Source organism: Bidens hawaiensis, unplaced genomic scaffold (assembly GCF_021521415.1).
Source record: "Bidens hawaiensis isolate Kalapana, Puna unplaced genomic scaffold, B.hawaiensis_p1.1 tig00041166_1, whole genome shotgun sequence".
Lineage (NCBI taxonomy): Eukaryota > Viridiplantae > Streptophyta > Magnoliopsida > Asterales > Asteraceae > Bidens > Bidens hawaiensis.
Genome location: NW_027505701.1, coordinates 127145 through 142196, shown reverse-complemented (window position 1 = coordinate 142196; position 15052 = coordinate 127145). Strand labels below are relative to the sequence as shown.

The following is a 15052-nucleotide window of genomic DNA, read 5'->3' as shown; positions in this document are numbered from 1 at the left end:
TCTCAAGTAAAGGCCTTGTCGCCAGGAAAAAGGCTTTATCGCCAGTAAATGGGCTTTATCGCCAGAATTATCTAACTTGGTTTTAACAGATTGAAGATTGGCGAAGTCCCTAAAGCGCAAAAGATGCTACTTAGTTAATTCTAACTCGGATAGCACAAATTCCAAAAAGTATGATGCATAAGAATTCAACAGTTGGGGACATCATGTGTAAGATTGTTAACTTAATATCAGCCATAAAGGTACACTTTTATACCTAAATTTCCCTTTGCATTTTATTTGAAATACGGTCTTTCGGCTTAATTGTGTCAACTTTCACTTATAGAAATTTTTATAATATGAATCTTTTGGATATGTTATACTTAGGATATTTTGTTACCTACAATCAGTTTTAAGGATATATTTTCCGTAAACATTATCCTAAGATATTGTATTTTTAAACATAATAAGTCCTGAAAAAGTATTTTGTGGATATATTATCCTTAAGATATATCATGCTAAAAATAGATAAGTTTAAAACTATTTTAGACTTGTTGCAATTGAAACCTAACAAGATAATTTTTCTAAAAAGTCACGCAAAAAACACACAATGTAAAGCCAAAAGGTTATGTCATTACTAACGTTAAGTGCAGGGAAATAAAAAGGCAATACTTGGACTTCGTCTTGGAACCAAGATCCCTCCACCCAAGTATTTCTAGATGTTCAAAATCAAGGATAACACGGGCTTCGTCTTGAAAACCAAGATCCCTCCACCCATGTATCCTATTATCCTAAGCATAATTGTTTAAAGATAGAAATGTAAATTATTCACAAACCAACACCAAACCATCACAAACACACAAGCCATAAAAATTGGGCTCAGGCCTTGTCTATATCGCCCTCATCGCCCAATTGTTCGTCGCCACCAACCTCCTTTGCAGCATCACCGATCACCACCTCGCCAGTAGCCACCTTCACAGCCTCGTCCGCTATCTTTTCCACTCCACTTGGACCTGGTTCCTCTAAGCTTTCCCCAGTCAACTCTGCCAGCACCTTCTTCCAAGAAGTTACGTCCCAAAAGAGAGTATCAATGCCAGCATCTTGGGCCTACTTTGCCATACGAAGACGAGATTGGAAAATGGAAATGGCGGCTGACCTCTTTGCCCCCTCTGTAACCTTATGGATCCTCACTAAGCAATCCGCTTCTTGATGAATGAGTTCCTTTTTGGCCAGCGCAAGCTCCTGCTTCAGGTCCTCATTCTCCTCGGTCTTCTTGTCAAGGATATTGGTCTTAGCAGTCCCAATCTTCAGCATTTCGGCGATACGGGTATTGGCATCGAGGAGTTCATGGTGAAGATCGTTGAACTTAGAGGATAGCAGCCCTAGTCTATATTCAAAATAAATTATCCTCAGCATACATTATCTTCAAAATATGAGGATATGATAAGAAGACTTACCTGATTGAACTCAAGGTCGCACGTCGGAGAGGAGTCGGAGGTGTCCTGGGTCTTTCTCTTTTTGGAACCCTTGGCTTGACTGCTTTCGGGCTTTAGTTGGGGGATGGGAGTGGCTTCCTTCTTCTTGGTACTGCGTGTGGACGCCATACTGTCGATATCGTCAAGAACGAAAACTTGAGCAGATTTGCCTGCGAAAATACAGGTTAGTATCTCTAATCCTTAGTTTTTACAACTGATATATCGATATTTCTTACCAGACATAGCGGAGCCCACCGACTGGGATGGTTCTTGGAGGCTTGACTGGAAGTGAAAGGTTCTCTCTTCCTCGTCTATGTGATAGAACGAGTTCAGTTTGCTCTCAGTCTTTCTGCCAGGGGGAGCAATTTCAAAAAGCTCCAAAGCTGCAAGAAAACAAGACAAAGTGTATCAGTTAAAGACATATCAGCATACGGCTTCAGGATAACGTATCCTACTTTTGGTGACCCAAAGATATGGAAGATTTTCAGGATGAGGAAGGGAGTCTCTCTTAACAAAAAAGAATTGTTTCTTCCATTGGTCGTTGTTTTGGGTATTTCTCAAAACGAGTGGGGTTCTGTCAGACTTGGTCTTGAGGAGGTATCTTGAGGAACCGTGACTACGGAGGTCGTAGACAAAGGCAAGCTCAGAGAGAGTGAAGTCGAGGGCATGGTTGGCAATCAACCTTCTAGCATGAATAGAGTTCTCCAAACCATGGTCATGGTTTGGATAAAGCTCCATCCAGTCCTATTGAAGAACTCAATGGTGAAAGGAGGGAAAGAGTAAGAAAAGCCTATTTTGAAAGGCAAATATGGAAAGCAGATCCAAGTCTTGGAAACAAGATCGGATAAAACGGCAGGATCAAAAGGCCTGAAAATGGTTCCCAGAGGGAAACAGCCTCTGGATTGTAGATTCATGATGTCAGTATTGTTTAAGGTGCATATTTCGTTTCTGGGGCTTGCGAGAAGGTTTTGTGACATGAAATCCTCAATGCCTGAAGCATGAAGCTTTGGACTCATGCTCTTTCGAAGATGAAGAAGAGGAGGAAAAAATAATTACCTGGATAGATGAACCGGTGAATGAAAGGTTTATTTATCCAAGTAGTTATAAGGATAATCTAGGGTTTAGTTGGTTACCTAGATTTACGACACGTGCGGAAGATCTATCAAACAAGCAGGGTTTGAATTTCAAAAATTTCACAGCTGTAACGCACTTTCACAACCGTCAAATTTGGGGACAATTGTTGAGCATCAATTTTCCAGTATCTTAAACAAGCAATATGTTCAGGATAACTCTAGGATATAGTATCCTCCAATGTAACAGGTATCCTTAATATATTGTATAATTAACGGATTATTTGTTGTTCTATCTTGTTTACCAAGTCGTGAGACGTTCCCACGATTCCCTAAAGACTCAGACTTGCAGCTGGACTACTTCAAATAAAACGTGTTCAATAGAGGTCGTGGAGATCAAACGGCTAATTGGAAGAAGTCCATTATCTCCCGAAAAATAGGGATTCTTGTTAGCTAGTTATTTGTATAAATAGAGCTCATTTGGATTATATCACACACACTCTATCACTTGAGACTTAGTATTACTCACACTCTGTAATCACGATCTTGTTTGAGCTCCACCACTTGTAACCGCTTGTTGTTATTAATAAACTGGTGGTGATAGTTTTCACCACCCGAGGTTTTTTTCTTGTTATCCTCAGGATAACGGGTTTTTTCCTCGCAACAAATCCTCGTGTTCCAGCATTTTTGCATTCATTTCAAACAAGCATCGAGCCTCATTCACTAATTTGGTTACGAAATCACCTTTGTTAATTTTTGCCAAAACATTCATAATCCCATGCAAACAATTTATTTGACACATAAAAGAGTTAAGCGTATTCATCTTTCTTCTTGATCAGTATCTTTCACTGATTTGTACTTTCTTGTTACCTCGGACCTATAGTACGAGAATAACGTTTTATAAAATACTAGATCAACGATCTAGCTTTAGACCTTTAGTCTATATGCATAACCTTTACCTTTACATTCATTTCTTTATAAAACATAAGGACCTCTAGTCCTTTCTTTATTCATTATTATAAACTACATTTCTTCTTCATGAAGAAACGTATATATCAAGTTTCTTCTTTCTTAAGAAACATCTATAAAATTCTTTATATAAAATAAATAAATAATATTTTATCTATAACCTCCTCTTATAAAATCTATATTTTCCACTTTATATAATCAAGGTATGGGCTATATTCCCGACTAGGGTCTAAGTCATTTATAATATAATAATCGAGCAGAACCCCTACCTTGTATTGCTTGTTTATAGAGAATGTCTACCTTCATTCGGGCAGCACTTCTACTAGTCGATGGAAAATCGAGAGAATAACTTGGTAGGGTTCTAGCATGTACTTCGAGACAACGATTGTCGGAATATCAGTACGTCGGCTTCGTGGCACGAATATCAAGGTGATGTGTGATGTGATGGATGTAAAAGAAATCATCCCATGGCTGCCTATTTATAGGCAGAAAAAGAGATTCTTCGCGTCGCACGAAGATCTAGTAAACCGCCTCAGGATTCATTTGTCCTTTGCGTCGCGCGAAGTAGACCACTAGCTCTGATGATTTGACAAGTAGGCTTGCCACGTGTCACCACTATGTGATATGTGTCCTATGGCGTGTTGCCACGTGTCGTTCAACGGTGCTGTTACTTCACCGTTACTTCGCGTCGCGCGAACGAACAGAATTTCAAATCTTTTCATTTTTAGTCCCTGATCTTTTAGTAGCTCGTCACGTTTTAGTCTCACTTTCATCGTTTAAAAATACTAATGCGGCTCTCAAGCGGCGATGCAAGCGTGCAACATCAAAGCGCCACATTGCGCCCATCGCCCGTGCCACCCTCCGCTAGGATTAGGGAGAGTGGTTAGCCACATAATAACATTACAATGGAAAATTACTTTTTTATAAAGTGTTTTCAGTTCTTTACCACTTTCTATGTGGGATGGAATTTCCTTACCTATTCTCTTTACATAAGGTGTTTCCATTCTTTTGTCTTATATTTTCCTTTACTTATGTTATGAATATTTTTAGTCCATCATCTTTATTAACTTGTCAAAATTAAACCAAATTTTTCATGATGTTACAACAAATTCATTATTATACTGTGGATACTAGGGTTTCTATGCAATCATCGATCGACAATGAGGTAAAACTTGTTCCTTAACTATATCCCATTGATTTTTGATATCCAATCTACATGGACAACTTTTCTATGTTATAGCCTATTGACGCCAACCTAAATTGTGTTCTCCCCCTTCTTGTCATTGATTATTGATTTAAGAATTTATGAATTCGTTATTATTGATTCTTTATTGTTTATAGTCACCAATATGTTTCATTATTCATTATTGATTCATAACTGATTATTCATGATTCATAATACACGGGACAGTTTGCATTATTCGTTATTATATGATTTGCATAATTTTTTGTATTGACTAATGTGTTTCTGAGTACAAATCTTTTTGTTTTTACATTTGGAATTTGGAGTGTGTTTGGTATGTAATAATGGAATAGATAAAAGAATGGAATGAACGTAGTAATGGAATGGCCAAAGGAATGAAATTGATTATTACTATTCTATTATCATGTTTGGTTACCATGTAGGAATAGAATGATTTATCACTTTATTATTACTAATATTTTTTTTGTGGGAATAATAAAAATAAGGAAAATTGAAAATAAATAATCTCACCTTTTGTGTATTGGCCGATAATAATCGCACATTTAAAAATCACTAGCAACGGTCCCACATTTTAATTATTTTTTCTCACTGGTCCTCCGTTAAAAAATACTTAACGTCGTTATGTTTTTTCCCTAATTTCAAACCGATGTTTTAGGGCTTTTGATCGGAAGATGATATGAGTTGACTGATGTAAAACTTATCTTGAAACGGTGATTCAAATGGCTTAATTTTTGTTAATTGGAAATTCAAGCACCTGAATTGAAACATTGTTTCGTCGTTTGGATCACTATTTCGAGATAAGTTTTACATCGGTCAACTCGTATCCTTCTTCCGATCAAAAGCCCTAAAACATCGGTTTGAAACTAGGAAAAAAACATAACGACGTTAAGTATTTTTTAACGGAGGACCAGTGAGACAAAAATAGTTAAAAGGTGGGACCGTTGCTAGTGATTTTTAAAGGTGGGATTATTATCGGCCAATACACAAAAGATTGGATTATTTATTTCCAATTTTCCTAATAATAATAATAACAAATAATAATATGAATATTCATCATAACTAATATTTAGGACCCTCGCGTGCCACGTGATTGTTAAACTGAATAAAAATAATCAAAATAACGTTGAATCATGTATGCGTTTTGTGTAGGGCTGTCAATTCCTGAAACGACCCGAAACCCGATACGAAGAAATATAGGTTTTGAGTCAGCTGACACGACCCTTTTCTTAAATAGGTCAACCCAAACCCGACCCGTCTAAAAAATGGGTCAACCCGAACTCGACCCGTCAAAAAATGGGTTGACCTATTAACCCGTTGAAAAATTTTATAGAAGTTAATATTTTGATTTTAGAGATAAGAAGTGTTAAATTTTAAAGTTAAATACTTTAATTTATAATTTTTAATATATCTATTAATTTTTTAAATTAAATTAATTACTTTTTAAATATTTTTGTCCACTCTTCACTTCTATTATTTATATTTTATTAGTCTTAACCACCTATTCTCTTATTATCTATATTCGTTTATTCTTATCTTAAGCAAAATATGTGAACCTAAATTTGTTAATTGAAAATGAGAGATAAATTGACAAAAACAATTAGATCTATCTCAAAATTGTTAAAATGCTTTATATGAATATAAGAGTAATTGATTGTCTAGGTTAATATTAAGCCACTAGATATTAATCATATTCGTAAATGTACGTAAAATGGGATGACCCGAAACACAACCCGAACACGACACGAATTTAAATGGGTCGACACGACCCGACAAGAATAAATATATGGGTTGGGTTAGGGATGAAGAATCTCGACATGCCAAACCGCCAACCCGAAACCTATTAACCCGATAACCCGCCAACCCGACACGATTGACACCCCTAGTTTTGTGAAATGATAACTCGTTAAATTTAAATAAAAATATTGATAATGTAATACTAGTTCTAATATAATAATAGTTATATTATAGTGTAAAAAATGAAAAATATATAATAATAATACAATAATTATAATTATAAAATAATAATAATAACAATAATCATATAACTATAATTATAATAATAAAAATATAATAATTATAAAAATAATTGATAATAATAATTGTTGACTCTTTTGACTTTTCCATTTCTTGAAGGAATGAAATAAAAACACCAATACCTAAAAAAATGAAAATTCTAAAAATGGAAGGAGTTTCATTCCTTAAGGAATGATCCATTCCATTCCATTCCATTCCATTCATACATGATAACCAAACATGTTTTTTTATTCCTTTGGAATAACCCATTACATTCCTCCTTCCATTCCTTCATAACAAACACTACCTTAGATTGTTTTAATTCGAACCTTATATCCTTTTTCCATCTTAGTGCTCTCATGACTCATAGTATAATTATTATTTATATGTATATTAGCATGTGTTATGGGTTTTAGTTAATTGAGTATGAGTTTGATAGTTTCTCTTCTCTTTATTATCATAGGAGTATGGATACCATAGAAAACATGTTTTGTGTGAGAATAGTAGGAAACAATCTGGGCCATTCAATTTAAAATCTAATAGATTAGATTGTGCCAACTAAGCAATGTTGGTTTCTTTTCTGTAAATGTTGGTATGAAGGGTAGAAATGTAAAATGGGTCTTTAAAAAAAATACTTAACCCACAAAATAAGGAGCCAATTCCATAAAACTTGCCATACATTTTTAAACTAGTATTTAGGTTAAGAAAATCATAAATCGGAGGCTGAATCATCGGCAATTTGGTCTTTCACCATCACAATTTCTTAACAATCTGGACACTAGAATTTTTTTATTCCAAACACTTAGATTGGGGAATTAAATTGTTGGAATTCCATCAATTATCTTAAAAGTCTTCATCTTTATCTTAATGTTGGTGTTGGTAAATATATATGTGTTGATGTTCTTTATTGTTGTGTTTTTATGATTTTGGTTAATGTTCTTTGATTTATTTTGTTGGTATTTTTTTTTCAACCGACGTTGTTGCAACGTGTTCTTAATTATGTGTTGCTAACTGTTTTGGTCAAAAATTGACAAAGGTGATTTCGTAACCAAATTAGTAAATGGGACTCGGTGCTTGCTTGAAATGAACGTAAAAGTGCTGGAACACAGAGATTTGTTGCGAGGAAAAAACCCATTATCCTGAGGATAACAAGAAAAAAACCCCGGGTGGTGAAAACTATCACCACCAGTTTATTAATAATCGAAAAAGGTTACAAGTGGTGGAGCTCTTTCTCTTTCGGATCGTGTACAAGTGATTGTATTGCTAGAGTGTGAGAGTTGTGTGTTATGATCCAGATTAGAGCTCTATTTATACTAAAAATCAGCTAACTAACAGCCCTAAAAATCAGAAAAAGCTGGACTATTTCATAACTAGCCGTTGCCTTCCATTTATGCACGTTTTTGAAGTTGTTGCTGAGTGGTACGAGTCTTTAGGAGATCATGTGAACGTGTATGACCTAGTAAACATCAAAGAAAGGCGGTGGAATCGTTAGCACAATAATATATTAAGGATACCTGTATCTTCGGAGGATACTATATCCTGGAGTTATCCTGAACATATCGTTTGTTTTGGATACTGAAAATCCGAGCCCTAACACTAACATATTGTTGGTGTTGTTGTCGATGATTTTTGTGTGTTTTAAGATTTGTGTTTATGTTGTTAGTGTTGGTAAATTATTTTGGTTGGTGTTGTTATGGTTGATGTTATGTATTGTTTTCCTTTTGTTTTATCAATAAGAGGAAAATGTGATAGGATGCTTCTTGTAACAAGTAGTTTTCATCCCGTTGATGTGAAAAAAAAAACAAAGAGAAAAAATAGAATAGTAGGATGATTGAATGTGATCCATAGCGATGGAATGGCGGAAGACTATTTTGTAACTGATGTCCACGTTGCATAATAAGATTAGATGATTGTGATTTTGTCATTTACCATAATACCCTTTTCTATTTAATTATTAATTTTAATTTGCTATTTTGTGATTGGTTCTTACCATTCTCATAAAATAGATTTTTTCTATTTGATCCTACCTTTATTGATAAAACAAAAGAAAAACAACACATAACATCAACCATAACAACACCAACCAAAATAATTTACCAACAACATATACTTTTTCTTTTTTGTTTTTGTTTTTGATTTATAATTTGAGTTATCAATTTTTTATTATTATTTTTGAATATTTTTTTTGAGGGGTTTTTTATCTTAATAGAAAACTCCTAAAAAAGTTCAAAAAAATAATAAAAAAATATAACGAAAAATATAAATAAAAGATAAAAAATCTAAAAAAAACTAAACTGTTTCCGCCGTTATCGTTAAAAAAAACAATTCAGATTCATTTGTCAAACAAACACATTAATAATGAAATTGGATTTCAACTCCTCTCAATTCCAATTCCTATTTGAATGTTCAGATTCCAAATCCTATTCCTTCTAATTTCAAATCCTATACAAATTCCAATTCCAATTTCATTCTATTCTGTAAAACGAACACGCCTTAAAACCTTTAAAGGTTTCAACATATACGTTATCATACAGTCTACCTATTAGTTTTGAATTAGAGTGTTCAGTTGACATACACAAAATTAAAGGATAATGAAAGCATTCTAACCCGACTGTTGAGAAAAGACAGATGATAAGGTCTTGTGAGTGGCACGCTACCAACGCAAGTCAATCTACGAAGAAGAATGAAACAACAAAAAATGTATGTTATAAACTTCACACAAAGAATTAAATTACTAGTAATGAAAGAGTAGAGTGCATACAAAACAGTCATTAATATTTACCTAACTGATCCTTGATTCACACAAAGCAAAACAAACTTAGTGTCAAAATTAAGTTCCTAGACACATTAATATGTTACTGTGGCGGATTTTTTGTTAGAAAAAGAAAAGGCCCTAAATTTACTTACTTGGTCACCCTAGTTAGCTTCGTCTTTTAATTTCATCACAATAGATTTCTTTTCAACCTATTCTTTACTTAACACCACATCCAAATAGGGATGTTCACGAGTCGAGCCCGAGTCGAGCCAGGGTGGTTTCGAGCTCGGGCTCGAAATTAAACGAGGCAACTTAGCTAGGCTCTAGCTCGATTTTGAAGTTAAACGAGCTTAAGATCGAGCCAACGAGCCGAGCCATGACTCAACCCAAGCCTAGGTCTATTTTGGCTCGATTACAAAAATGATTCAAATCAGCCCAGAATGTTTCAATCAACTTTTTATAGATAGTTTTATTCGAGCTTTTATCGAGCGAGCCACGAGCCCGAGATTCAAGCCTCAAACTTTTTAAACAGCCCTACATCCAAACCAGTGGCTCTGATGACGGAGATGATTGTACCCCAATCAGAGTACAAAAAGAAACCCAAAGGCTTTATATCTCCAAGGATGCGTTCTATCTTGTCCTCTTTTTCTTTCAAAAACCTTCTCGTTCCTAGCTTTCTAAATTCTTCAACAAGCAATAATCACAATACCTTAAACCACATTCTTTTCTCGAAGCCCCAACCCACCTAAACATGTAATTCTAACAAATCTATGATCGAGAAGGTGAATATCGAGGACACCTTACACCACAAACTCACAAAATATCTAATCTGCCGATTCGATGCCCAAATGCCCAACATAGATGATCAGGAACCTGAATATTTCTTTTTTTTAAGGCAAATTGGATTTTAATAATCCTAACTTTCTGTTATTGGCCGATAATAATCCAAACTTAGTTTATTCCCAACGGTGGTCCCAAATTAAAAAAAAATGGCTCTCAATGGTTCCCCGTTAAAAAAACCTAACGGCGTTAAGTTTTTTCCGAATTTCAAACTGATTTTTAGGACTTTTGATCGGAAGAAGAATACAAGTCGATTGATGTAAAAGTTACCTCGAAACGATACTCCAAACAGCTTAATTTTTGTTAATTTGAAGTTCAAACACCTGATTTGAAGCACCAATCGATCCGTTTGAAACATCATTTCAAGCTAAGTTTTATGTTTATTGACTCGTATCCTCCTTCCGAACAAAAGCCCTAAAAATCAGCTTGAAATTCGTATAAAAAACTTAACGCCGTTAGGTTTTTTAAGGGATGACCATTAAAAGCCAACTTTTTAAAATTTAGGACCACTGGTGGGAATAAACTAAGTTGGGATTATTACTGACTAATAATAGAAAGTTTGGATTATTAATATCCAATTTTTCTATTTTTTTTGTTTTGATTTATTTTTATTAATATAATAACAATTTTAATTAATTAATATCCCAGGAGACCTATAATTATCAAGCAACAAACCACCTAGGCGTTAAATCATTGTTCGTTTCCGTTTCGTAAGGAATGATTAGATCGTTTGATCAGTCAACTAAACCCTAGAATCGCCGGCATCTAATGGCGTTATTTGGATCAAATTTGCCGACTGAGGTAATCCAACATCTCCAGTAGCAGCTTAGGGTTTATCTAATTTTTTTCATTTTATCGTTGATTCATTTGAGTATGTAAGTTGCTTATAGTTAAGTTTACTCACAGAGTCTGAATGTTTAATTGACCTGAGGATGTTGATTGTGTGTTTTGAGTACCGATTTTAATTACTCTAATAATAGCTAATTTAGGGTTTGTGTTAGATTAATATGATTTTGTGAGAAACTATTATAACCTGTTATCCGTATTATATTTAAAATTAAGTCTAAGTCATTAGATTGAAATCGGTTCAACAACCAATGGAATTGATTTTGTTCTGTATTATGATTGCCCTTTTGATATAAGTCAGTGTTTTCTATGTTTATCAGTCTGTATAATATGGAAACCCGACATGCGTGGTTAAATGAAATCACTTGTTTCATTCATTATATCTACCTTTTCTAAGGAATTGAGGTTTTTTTTACAACTCTTTTTGTATTTTTGTGGTTTTGAAAACAGTTTTTTATAAAGTAGTGTATTATTTTATATAAATATGGTTACCGGGATTAGGAACCCCGGGTTATTCCACGAAATTTAATTTAATTTTTTTTTACTTTTCTCATTTCCCATTGTATATATGATTTAGTATTTTTTTTCTTTATAATCTGTATTATTTAATAAAAATCTAAATAGTTATTTTTGTTCAATTTCTTGTCAACATTTAGATATAAGTTTTATTACAGAATGAGTTTTGTATATTGCATGACAAAAAAAAAGAACTTTATGTTGGATTTTAGTTTTCGATAAGATTAATATCAGAATGTAGACAAAATACTAAACAAAACTATATATTTAAATTTTTACTAAATCTTAAATATTGCAAATTTTTACAAAACTCGTCTGTTCTATACATTGGTCTAAACTGAATTATGATTTGTTTCGCTAATGCAGGTTGGCTTGAAGTTACTTCTTGTTCCCCTTGATTCCAACATTGTAATCCGAACAGCATGGTAAGCTTTGAAATGAGGCCGTTTGATCATTCTCCAGTAATGTCTTTGTTGTATCTTCTGGATAAGATGTGTCATTTATTCATAATAATTGTAGATAAAACAAGAAAACTCTTCTTTACGTTCTAACGTAACTCTTATTTAAGTATAACACATTATGTTGTTCTGCAGCTGTTCTGTGGGAATTGCTTTACCTGTTTACTCCACATTCAAAGCGATAGAGACAAGAGATCAAAATGAGCAACAAAAGTGGCTTTTATACTGGGCAAGTAATCAAAGCTATGAACACTGCTATATATATATATATATATATGCATATGCATATACATACACACAGTATTCATGGTGATTATGAAAATGATATTAACGGTTGCAGTGTATGGATCATTTAGTGTTGTGGAAATATTTGCGGACAAACTTATTTCCTGGTATAATCTTTTACACAATTGTTTTCCAGATTAACCTTTCCCACTCGCTTTGGCAAATATTTTTTGTATCTAAACAAACTCCTTGTCTACTTGTTAGGTCCCCGCTATACTATCACTTGAAACTTGCATTTCTAGTTTGGCTTCAGCTTCCGGCCGCCAATGTAAGCAACCTTTTTTTTACCATCACAATACTTTGATAAATGGTTTTAAATGTGGCAGTGTGACACATCACAAATATTGCATGAACACAAGTTATTTTATTTCCGTAACAATCTAACTTTTAGGGTGAAATGATTTTTTGATATTTTTTGCATTTAAAATACACTTTGGTGGTGACTTTCGATCTGTTCCTTATAAAAAAAAATTGGTTCTACATGTCTGGCCCGCTAGAGGTCAAGCGTAACTCGAGTCAACCTTTTCATAAGTAAATGTGGGTGAAATTTTACCTATGTTTTTCTATTTTACCTTTTCACCTAATTTTCGCCCTCACTCTATTATGATTCTTTGGTTTTCATGCTAAATAAGCTTTAATAACAGGGGGCTAAGCAATTATACATGAATCATCTACGTCCGTTCTTTTTGAGGCATCAAGCTAGACTTGATCAAGTTGCAGGGTGGTTCTACAGCGAGGCGGTAAAGTTTCATCTTTAAAAATAACTGAAATGGATGTTTTTGCGACTATTTAGTTTTTAAATATTCGTTTATATATCTCATCAGTGTGTTAACCCAGCCTAGTCACAAGTTAACAACATTTTCAGGGTAAATTCATTAATGCTCACCAAGGTGAATTTCAATTTGTAAAGTCGGTTATGATGAAGATTCTGATGTCAGGTATGGATCGCTTTTGGTTATTTGTTATAAAAGCGGATTATCGAACATACTTTGTTTCAAAGAGTTGTAACCATCATTGATCTTTTGAAAATGCAAAAGTACAATGTAGTTTTGGCAAAAATTTACAGTTTTGGACAAATAATGGAAATGTGATGCATATTATAAATCATTTATTTGTGCAAATTATAGCATTTCTTTATGCCTTTAACTCACAAAGATGACATAAACCCTTTTAAAAATCAGATTTAGGAGTTTTTATGCATTTGAAATCATTGAGATGACTATTCACCTGTTTGACCCGCTCGAGTCACATTTGATTTGCTTTTTTTTCAATGATGAAAGATAACTGGGTTGAAATTACTAGTATTAAATTAAGTAGCCAATAACTCTTCATTGATACTTCATATGTATATCTTTCTGTCTGTTTTTCATCAGTGAAGCAATTGGTCAACGGAAACGGTCAACCTACCACAGCCCAAGGGAGGAGAGCAGTCACCGCCCCGAGATATCAAGCGGAGAACTCTGATTCCGAGGATGCCACTCATGGTGGTGATGATGGGGCTGATAATGATGATGATGATGATTATGTTTCTGTCTCGGCATCCTCTTAGTTTTTGCTCTTGAGAAACTTAAAATTGTTATGTAAATTAGTTTCCAGAAAGTCACTCGAACAATAGATGTTATGTGTAGCAAGCATGCTATGGAAAACCAGTGTTAGTAGTAATGATGTTTTAATTCTAAGCACCCCTGAGAAACTGACCGATGGCTAAAACCTCGACTGGACCAGACCGAGTTTGGATCTGAAGATTGATCGCAGTGATCGGAACCAGTCCTAAGTGGTTATGCCTGGTAAATGGTGATGCAGGTTCATGGTCGTCGTGTTGATTGGGTAATTAATATTTTATTTTAGCAATTCAAACATGATGTTATATCATGAAAAAGCATTGAGTTTCGTAAATCCAAAAGGTTTTAAATGTAATATTGTAAGTTCTAACATCCAAATCAAGTAAGATATGAAACGATAAATGTGCTTATGTTATGGTTCCGGTGCCCTATATTGGATGTTGGATTTTACTCATAAACTCAGTTTGTTATAGCAGAAGTACATACAATTAGCATCGGAAACTAAAACTTTTATACGTTAACTTCTATCTCTAGCAAGATCTTCAATATGATAGCCTCGTGCACAGTCAAAGCTCGTCACGTCATCAACCATACCTGCATGCATGCTAAAAGTCAGTTAAACGTCGAGTGAGTACTAACATTTCTTTCTTTTCATAAATGACCAATTTAAAACAATTGACACATGATTCTTTCGTATTCGAAGCTACATTTATATGTCCTTTATTTCCTTCACATTCGTTTGCATTCTTACCCTTGTCTTTTCCATGCATATCGGAGCATGCACGATGTTCACGTATGCTATCTATTTCCCTATTATCCATAATTGGACCAATCACACAACGTATGTATACATTCATTAACTACCATACCATACAATTATACCACATACACGTACGTATTTATTAACTACCACACTTAGTATCCCTAACTGGATTCATTGTATCAATAACTGAATCACCTAACTATCGTATCCATAACTGGACCACATTAGTTTTTGTATCCACAACTGGACCACCTTACCTTACTATTCATAACTGGACCATCTTACTTTAGTATCCATAGTTGACCATCTTATATGTATAA

General features: G+C 34.1%; 1 protein-coding gene across 1 annotated transcript; it reads left to right on the top strand.

Moving 5' to 3' along the window:
- The first annotated feature begins 11068 nt into the window (after positions 1-11068).
- LOC143614823 (HVA22-like protein k) lies at positions 11069-14034 on the top strand. Its single transcript, XM_077088144.1, has 8 exons — positions 11069-11103; positions 12031-12089; positions 12258-12355; positions 12463-12514; positions 12612-12675; positions 13052-13147; positions 13273-13345; positions 13781-14034. The coding sequence occupies exons 1-8, from the start codon at positions 11071-11073 to the stop codon at positions 13954-13956; spliced, it is 651 nt and encodes a 216-aa protein (XP_076944259.1). The 5' UTR covers positions 11069-11070; the 3' UTR covers positions 13957-14034.
- Positions 14035-15052: the final 1018 nt, after the last annotated feature.

Excerpts from the sequence above, each read along its gene's own strand:
- LOC143614823 (XM_077088144.1), top strand. The coding sequence starts at position 11,071 with ATGGCGTTATTTGGATCAAATTTGCCGACTGAG. Across the intron at positions 12,090-12,257 it reads ATTGTAATCCGAACAGCATG|CTGTTCTGTGGGAATTGCTT; the intron begins GTAAGCTTTGAA and ends GTTGTTCTGCAG. Across the intron at positions 13,148-13,272 it reads GGTGGTTCTACAGCGAGGCG|GGTAAATTCATTAATGCTCA; the intron begins GTAAAGTTTCAT and ends CAACATTTTCAG.